Source organism: Dipodomys ordii, unplaced genomic scaffold, assembly GCF_000151885.1.
Source record: "Dipodomys ordii isolate 6190 unplaced genomic scaffold, Dord_2.0 Scaffold107, whole genome shotgun sequence".
In the NCBI taxonomy this organism is placed as follows: domain Eukaryota; kingdom Metazoa; phylum Chordata; class Mammalia; order Rodentia; family Heteromyidae; genus Dipodomys; species Dipodomys ordii.
In genome coordinates this window covers 1516440-1525832 of record NW_012267323.1, presented here as the reverse complement: position 1 = coordinate 1525832, position 9393 = coordinate 1516440, and the positions used below count along the sequence as shown (strand labels likewise).

The window sequence follows — 9393 nt, the reverse complement described above, 5'->3', positions numbered from 1 at the left end:
CTAGATGGCACTAACGCAGTCATGACTGGAAGATAGGTGTCAAGTGATGTCCTGGAGTAGCTGGTGCCAAGTTCCTGGCTGCTCAGGCAGGTAGGACCCCCCCATCCCCAGAAGAGGTGGGTTGCACTCTAGCTGAGATGGAGTGGATAATAAGCTTCAGACCCCCCCACGCCCCAACGCCTTGTCTCCCCTCTCCCGCAGGTGCTGGGCCTTGTGCGTGTCCCCCTGTATACGCTGCAGGACGGCGTGGGCGGCCTGCCTGCCTTCCTGGAGAATTCTTTTATCGGCGCAGCGCGGGAGCAGCTACTAGAAGCCCTGGAAGACCTGGAGCTCTTGGAACCTGGCGCCATCTCACACCTCAAGACCCGAACACCTCCTCAGTAGAAGAAATCTTCCGCAGACAAGGAACCTGAGATCAGGACTTTGGTACTTTGGAGGAAGGGAGGGAGGGAGAGAAGAAGGGAAAGGGGGAAGATTTTTCTCTTGGGGGCCTGTGGGATGATGGATCATCATTTTTTAAGGGAAGGGGGAATAGGTTTTGAGTTGAGGTCCAACCAGAAGATGGGCTCCGTGACCTGGGGACAAAAATCCACAGCTCATCCCAGGCCTCGGAAGTTTTCTGAGTCAGCCTCTCGTGTACACACTACCTGGCAGCCTCAGGCATGCGCAATACAACCACACACGCACACAGCCTGACACTTCCCCTCACTGTGTCCAAAGTAACCAGGATGTGGGATTGTGATGATCCTGGTTTTCTGGAGCCATGGGAGTCTCCCCCCACCCCCCACCAGCCCCAAGCTTGTTGGGATTGAGCCCAGGAAGGGGCTCCCCCACGTGGGAGGCCCCAATCATTCCCAGCCCTTTTCTTCCTCTGCAGTTAAGCTTACAGGGACCAGAGGTGGCCCGTGTTCCTACCCGGAAGCCTCTTGAGTCCTAGAGCCTCTGCCCCAGGGCTTCATCTCCGAGCTGCCCTGGTTGCTGGGGAAGCAGCCCTACCGGCTCTGCCTGGCCCGCCCACCCAGGGCCTCCCAATGAAGAAGCTTCCCAAGCTGGCCTTCCGCCCCTCCCCTTCTCTCAGCTGATATGCCTTATGCATCTCCTAATGCTCCCTGGCCAGAGCTTAGCCAGGCCCCTTGCTTTCCATAGGCTTCGGAGCAGGTGGTGGGCACATCGCTTCTTAAAGATCTGGACAGGAAATATTTCAGACTACGGAGGCCACATAGCTTCGGTGCAAACCCTTAACTCTGACATGTCAAAATTTACCCCACAATACATAAGTCTGTGCCTTGTGTCCCAACAAAACAGGAATACGGCCTTTGGGCCATAGTTTACTAACCGCTACTCTGAGAGGATGAGGGTAATAATATTGGTGACGCCACCTTACTTGAACGTGTTCCCAGGAAATAAACGAGGAGCTGATACAGTCCCGCGTGGGTATTTTGAGTGGGGTTGTACGGAAGCCCATCCTTGGGCAACGTGTTAAGCTGAAAGATGAGAAAGAAGGAAGCTTTAGGTGCAAGCCCTTCTGTGGGAAGAACCTTGGAAAACATCCCAAAGTGCGTGGCCTAACCCAAAAACCCTACTGGGTCTCAAGAGTTGCATTTAGAGGGTTTAAACAACCTTGCTCTAGTCCTTGACAGGTGAAATGCCAGCCTACCAGCCTGGATATCTAGGACCTGAAAATACTATCAGTGATGATAATAGTCAACATCTTGCAGGTGCTCAATATGCTGGCACTGTCTGAGATGCTACACACACACACACAACCCTCAGAATGGCTTTATGAAGTAGAGCTAGTGTCTCCATTGTCCAAATTAAAAAAAAAAAGACCCAAGATCAGCAATATAATTATAATGCTTTGCCAGAAAGACAGCAATCTCTGTAAATTCAAGGAACCTTACCTTTAGCTGACCCTGGAAATCTGCCCTGGGCCTTCCCTCTTCAGTAAGGCCGCACATGGTGATACATGCCTATAATCCCAGCATTTGGGAGACTAAGCTAGAAAGACATATACTAGAGTTCAAGGTCGACAAGACCGTTTCAAAATAACAGCCAAAGCAACAACAACAACAAAAATCAAAGACAAAATCAGGGGATATAGTTTAATAATATTGCCTAGCATGAAGAGGACCCTGAAAAAAATAAACCACCTCAGTGAATCCTCTTTAATCTTTTATTGTCCTCTTGAAATTACAGGCTGCACATGCAGTATTGTCTGGCTAGGTGATAAAGAAGGTGTAGCTCAGTCTTGGTAGTTCAAACCCCAGTAATGCCAATAAATAAAACTACTGAGATTCCTTTGTCAGTCTTGGGGCTTGAACTCAAGGCCTGGGCACTGTCCCTGAGCTCTATTTGCTCAAGGCTAGCGTTCTACACTTCGAGCCACATTGCCACTTCTAGTTTTCCCGGTGGTACACTGGAGATAAGAGTCTCCTGGACTTTCCTGCCAGGGTTGGCCTTGAACTGCAATCCTCAAGGCTCAGCCTCCTGAGTAGCTAGGATGCCAGGCGAGAGCCACCAACACCAGTTAATTTCCTTTTTTTCTCTTTCATACGAAGGCTTTTAGCCAATACATGTATTCTTTGGTTTAAAAAGAGACTAGTTATAAATGCAAAAGGAATTACTTTTTCCTTCCTGAGTTTTACAGAAATAAGCATAAAAAATAAACATAACAACAAAAAGGAGAGGGTTCAGGGAGCAGACTTAGGCCTCATCCTAGCAAGAACACAGAGCGTCTCTGGTGCCAACAGAAGATCTGCTGTCCAAACAAATCTCTTCCTTAGTGGCCCATAAAATACTAATGCAGGGCTGGGAAGGTGGCTCAGTGGTAGAGTGCTTGCCTAGCATGCGTGAAGCCCCGGGTTCCATTCCTCAGCACCACATACACAGAAAAAGTCAGAAGTGGCGCTGTGGCTCAGGTGGTAGAGTGCTCGCCTTGAGCCAAAGAAGCCAAAGGGACAGTGCTCAGGGCCCCGAGTTCAAGCCCCAGGACTAGCAAAAAAAAAATAATAACAATGCATGTTACCATCAGTGATGTGGTAGCGTGGGGGAGGGGGAGGGGAAGCCTTGTCCTTTACTTCAAAGGCTCCCACATTGACTTCTAAGAAATAGCGCCTGGGTGCCAGCAACGCCCTGAGACACGAGTCAGAGACACAGCCACCAGCCACCGCCCTACTGACGCAACCCAGACGCCAGGCCGGAGTCCTGGCAGGACCAAGCCATACTGGGTGGAGAAGCAAGTGACGCTGTGGCCTGCAGCAGAATGTGGGGCGTGCTGGGTGAGGCCTCAGGCTGGTAAGTATATGCCCCCTCCCACCATCCATTTGAAGGACCTTTTGGAAGGACTCCAAAGCTATGGCTGAATGAGGGAGGAAAACCCTAGAGAAGCTGAGCGTCGGTGGCTCATGCCTGTCATCCCAGCTACTCAGAAGGCTCAGATCTAAGGATTAGTGGTTCAAAGCCAGCCCAGGCAGGAAACTCTGAGACTCTTATCTCCAATGAACCACCAGAAAACCAGAAGTGGTGCTGTGGCTGAAGTGGTAGAGTACTAGCCTTGAGCTGAAGAGCTGAGGGACAGCACCCAGGCCTAGAGTTCAAGCCCCAGGACTGACCAAAAAAAAAACAAAAGATCCATTTCAGACACTAAATTCATTTGCTCATTTCCCAAACTAGGCTCTGTTGAGGTGCTTCTAAATGGTGTGTGTGGGGGGAGGGGGTGGAGAGGGACGACAAAATGACACACTAAAAAGGACTGGACAGGAGGTCTCCAAGGATTTTTGTTCCCAGACTGCCGGAGGAAAAAAAAAAAGTCTTCGTTAGGGACATATTGATGATTCTTGGTTTTTTGGGTCGGTCGTGGGGCTTGAACTCTGGACCTGAACGCTGTCCCTCAGCTCTTCAGCTCTACCTCTTGAACCACCTTCCCAACCCTAAACATTTTAAACGATAGTATTTGAACTAACTACTTGGGTATATCTCAAAGATTAGAATTTGCGGAAATAAAGTATAAGCTGAAAAAAACTCCATAACTCTGAAATGCTTTAGTTTGATACCAAAACCTTTCTTTGTGTGTGTTGGGGGGGTGGGGGCTTGAACTCAGGGCCCGGGTACTGTCCCCTAGCTTTTTTTGCCCAGGGCTGGCACTTTGCCACTTGAGTCATAGCTCCAGATCTGGTTTTCGGTTAATTGGCAATAAGAGTCTCACGGACTTGCCTGCCCAGGCTGCCTGCAAACCTCGGTCCTCAGATGTCAGCTAGGATTGCAGGTGTGAGCCGCTGGTACCTGGCTGGCTTGGTGGCTGTTACTCATGCATCCTTGTGGCTTGTTTGGCCAAGACCGGATACGCTCAACTCTGAGTGTGTGTATAGACGGATGGATGGTATCTCCATTACATATATATATGTGGATGGCATATATGTATATTATATATGTGCTTATAGTATAATGGATGATATATATGTATATTATATATCCTTATATATATGAATGGATATCTCAGTTATATATAGATGGTATATATATTACATGTAATTATATATTTTATATATAAATTATATAGTATATTCCACCATGTATTTATATATTTACATTATTTGATACATATCACCATATATATATATAAATATATTGCAGACATAACTCCTGAGAACCATAATGCTCAATCTAGGACTGGAATGCAACCATGTGACACTAAAAGATGATGAACGGGATGGGGGGTGGTCTGGAAAGGTGGCTCAATGGTAGAGCATTTGCTTAGTGTGCATGAAGCCCTGGGTTCGATTCCTCAGCGCCACGTACACAGAAAAAGCCAGAAGTGGCTCAAGTGGTAGTGCTAGCCTTGAGCCAAAGAAGCTCAGGGACAGCGCCCAGGCCCTGAGTTCAAGCCCAGGCCTGGCCAAAAAAAAAGAATGTTATAATTACCATTTGTTGGGGGGGAAAAAAGAGCTTACAGCCAAACCAAAAGCATAAGGAAAACAAAACAAGAAGCACTGCAGGGGTGGTGGCAGCTAGTGAAGATGGCCTTCGTGCTGTCTCTGGCTTTTCATTGGGCAAAGCGCCGGTCTCCGCGTGCACTGATGAGACGCTGCCTTTGCTTCCTGTGAGAGAAACGGGAACAGCTGCGTGCTGTTTGGCAGCAGGTTCTTGGAGGAGAAGCCGCGCAGGCCGGGGCGTGGGGGGGCGGGGCGTGGGCTCCTGGCACACACAGGTCAGGAGTGTGACCAGACAGGACGGCCACGAGAGATGGCGGCCACGCGGGAGGCAGCCAAGGTCATGCACGGAGCCGGGCCGTGGGTCTGCGGGTCTGCAGGCCGCAGGAGACGTCTCCCCCTCCTGCCCTCTCTCTGCTCTGTCCTCCACCCCTTCTCAGCCTGGGCACATGGCAAGTTCAAGGACAGGAAGGGGGGCTGTGTGGCTCCCGGACCCCAGGTTCCAGCTGTTAGAGCAAGACGGACGTTTCTGGTATTTTCTGGCACTCAGAGGTGAGTGATAGTCTGGCGCCGGTGGCTCACACGAGTCATCCTAGCTACTAAAGGTTGAGATCTGAGGATCACGGTTCAATGTCAGCCAGGGTAGGAAAGTCTGTGAGACTCTTATCTCTGATGAACCACCAGAAAACCAGAAGTGGCGCTGTGGCTCAAGTGGTAGAGCGTCAGCCTTGTGCTGAAGAGCTGAGGGACAGCGCCTGGGCCCAGAGTTCAAGCCCCACGACTGGCCAAAATAAAGAAGTGAGCAGTAGAGAGCCTGGCCACTGCAGTGTAGGGAATGAAGGCTTTGATCTCCACCACTGTGCGTGTGCCTTCATTTCCCTTCCCCAGACTTGTACCTTAGGCTTCAGAGAGGCCAGAATTTCCAGCTCGTTTGCAAAGCAGAGCTTTAGTGTGACAATACCTCCCCACCCCCCCACAGTAACCCTTGGCACAGAGTTTTGTTGGACAGGATCTTCTGTCACCATCCACCATAACGTGGCATTGTCCACGTTACAAATCGCTGAGTTCCTGTGTGGGGAATCGCTGAGTTCCTGTGTGGGGAATCGCTGAGTTCCTGTGTGGGGAATCGCCTTGTCTGGGCGTGGCAAAGTGAGTACACTTGAGTTTTAAACTATTCTTTTTTTGGTAAAATATATTTTAAAATATATTGGAACACATTGGGCTGGGCAGGTGGCTCAGTGGTAGAGTGCTTGCCTAGCATGCATGAAGCCCTGGATTGCATTCTTCAGCACCTCATATACAGAAAAAGCCAGGAGTGACGCTGTGGCTCAAGTGGTAGAGCGCTCACTTTGAGCAAAAAGAAGCTCAGGGACAGTTTCCAGGCCCTGAGTTCAAGCCCCAGGACTGGCAAAAAAAGAAAAAAGCAGCTGGAACACATTCGTGATGTTGGTGGTGGTCCTCTACATTTATTTCAGTGCTTGCTTGGAAAGAAATCACTTGTTTGAACTGTGAATGGTTGACCCACACTGGAGACCATGTTTATCTGATCTTCACCCAAGTGCCTGGTGCCTTGAGTCTTTAGAAAGCAGGTTGAGCCAATCAGGCCTATTATTGTTTGTTTTGGTCCATTGTGGGGCTTGAACTCTGGGCCTGGGCGCTGTCCCTCAGTTCTTCAGCTCAAGGCGAGCGCTCTACCACTTGAGCCACAGTGCCACTTCTGGTTTTCTGGTTGTTTATTGGAGATGTGAGTGTCACAGACTTTCCTGCCCAGGCTGGCTTTGAACCTCAAGCCTCAGATTTCAGCCTCCTGAGTGGCTGGGCTGACAGGTGTGAGCCACAGGTGCCTGGCTGGTTGGAGTCTTTTTAATTTGTTGTTGCTCCGAGAAAGGGAGAGAAAAGAGAGCAGAGAGGTGAGATCTGAACTCAGGGCTCAGGCTCCTTCTCTGTGCCTGGCTGGTTCACCTGCCATCTTCTCCCTGGTAAGTCTTCTGCCCAGCCCAAGACAGGAAGGAAAGTGGGGTGTGGGTCCCTCATACTGAGAGACCTGGGGGCTGGTTTTGCAGCCATTTGCGCCGCCCCCTTGTTACAGGCTGCAGGTGGCTTAGCTGGTTTCACTGTGGGAAGTGGGGGTGGAGATCGGGGGTGGGGGTCTCGTCCCCACATCCCTGTTCTTGTCCCTGCTGGGGGGGGCGATCCTTTGTGAGCTGTCCCCAACTGGCTGACAGGTGTTGGTTCCCCTGACCCCGCCCGCTCCGAGCACAAGCCTGGCCCAGCTCCCCAGGGCCCCCGGGGATCTTCTAGGCCAGGAGGAGCCAGCGCAAAGCAGGGACCAGCCAAGGTCCAGAGCCGTTCCCTCCCTGCCGCCTCCTTAGACAAACACACATGCGCACCCGGCATCCGTGCAGCCCACACACCACACCTGTCTCTCTTCCCCTCTCCATCTCCTTCCTCTTATCTCCCCTTCCCTCCCCTCCCCCTCCTCTCCTTCCTACTCAGCGTTCAAACCTCTCCACTCTGATGTTGATTGAGGAGACAGCCCCAATGGCTTCGTGATGACTCTCCCACAGCAGCAGCTAGTGTGCCCTGGTGTGTGTGCGTGTGTGCGTGTGTGTGCGTGCGCGCGTGCGTGCGTGCGTGTGTCCTGGGGCTTGACATAAACTAGACTTTTTTTTTTTTTTTTTTGGCTCAAGGCTAACACTACCTCTGGAGCCCCAGCTCAGCTTTGGGCTTTTTGCTGCAGGTAAGTGTCACAGCCTTTCCTGTCCAGGCTGGCTTTGAACCACGAGTCTCAGGTCTCAGCCTCCCCTGACAGGCGTGAGCCACCAACACTGAGCTTCTAGTATTTCGGGGGGGGGGCACGGGGGAAAGTCAGTCGTGGGGCTTGAACTCTGGGCCTGGGCGCTGCCCCTCAGCTCTTCAGCTCAAGGCGAGCGCTGTTGCACTTGAGCCACAGCGCCACTTCCGGTTTTCTGGTGGTTAACTGGAGATAAGAGTCTCTCAGACTTCCTGCCTAGGTGGCTTTGAACCGTGATCCTCAAATCTCAACCTCCTAAGCAGCTAGGATGACAGGTGTGAGTCACCAGCGCCTGACAATATAAAGGCTTTTTCTTGTCAGTGGTGGGGCTTGAACTCTGGGCGTGGGTTCTTTTGCTCAAGGCTAGCTCTCTACCAGTCGATCCACAGCTACACGTCTGGTTTTCTGGTGGTTCATTGGGAAGAAGTGTCTCAGACTTTTCCTGCTTAGCCCGGCTTTGAACCCTGATCCTCAGATCTCAGCCTCCTGAGCAGCCAGGATGAGAGGCGTGAGCCCCCGGCACCCGCTGTAGAATAGATTTTACACAGGAGAGCTTTTCTTTATTATTGTTTTACAGAGCTATTTTCTTCCTAGGCTGATTCATGGCTGCTTTTGGGAATCGGCCTCCCTCGTGGGGCCTTGGCTGTACTCGAGCTTTTTGGCAGGAGTCTGGTTGCTGTTGGTAACTTTTCAGGGCGGAGCAGGCTAGCGGATCCTCAAGGTAGGGCATCGGGCGGGGGCTTCATGGCGGGCAGGAGAAAATGGGCCGGCCAGCCACGCTGCTGGCTGCCACGTTTGCTTCCTCACAGAAACACAAACCCTATTTTAGATAGGGAAAGCTATGTCAGGAAGCCATTTATTGTTCCTTTTTGGCCCACTAGTACAAGTCATCAATGAAATCTCTGTCCGGGTCTTGGGTCATGGAGTGTTTAATCAGTTTCTGCCCCAAGAGAAAACATCCCCTGAGACCATGTCTTACCCCTTCAAAACCACACACTTCTTGTTGGGCAGCGGTGGCTCACGCCTGTAATCCTAGCTACTCAGGAGGCTGAGGTATGGAGGATTGTGGTTGGAGGCCAGCCCAGGAAGGAAAGTTGATGAGCCTGTTGTTATGTTGGTTTTTGGAGACTGCGTCTTGCTGGGGATCCACGGCCAGGCTTGAATGTGGTCATGTGTCCCAGCCTGGCCCCAAGCTGGAAACCCTCCTGCTTTGGCCTCCAGAGGTCTTGGATTATGGATTACAGGCATGCGCCATCACGAGCAGCTACCAGATGGACGGAGGCCCCTGTGATGCTGTAAGGTTCAGTATCTCCCTCCCGCCCCCCACCTCTGCTGCCCCCCCATTTTCTCATCTGTAGCTGGTGCCAAGGATGCTGGAACGGTGTGGTTTGGGCGAGTGTGTGCTTCCACAGCACGTGAACGAGCTGGGTCACGCACTATTGTAACTCACACACACAGCGTGCATTTTTTCCACACATGTGGACCATGATTTTATTTCACCCACACCTGGCTTTCTCCCAAGACACCGACACACACACACCGACACAGGCAGTAGGAACTAAACATGGCAAAACTTAGGGATTGCAGAGTGTAAAAAATAGTAACGAGGGCCACCGATGCGTTTGCTCGTCGCCAAGCCGTCCACGCTGGGGTGTGGCTGCGGTGGAGGCC

General features: G+C 51.4%; 1 protein-coding gene across 1 annotated transcript in view; it reads right to left on the bottom strand.

The window, feature by feature from the left end:
• Positions 1 to 1088: 1088 nt before the first annotated feature.
• Mrpl3 (mitochondrial ribosomal protein L3) overlaps positions 1089 to 9393 on the bottom strand; it is a gene marked incomplete at its 5' end in the record, with an annotated part of 20468 nt that continues 12163 nt past the window's right edge. Inside the window, 2 exons of the mRNA XM_013028040.1 lie at positions 1089 to 1185; positions 1423 to 1484. Coding sequence (XP_012883494.1) covers positions 1089 to 1185; positions 1423 to 1484 — 159 coding nt within the window. The remainder of the gene's footprint in view (positions 1186 to 1422; positions 1485 to 9393) is intronic.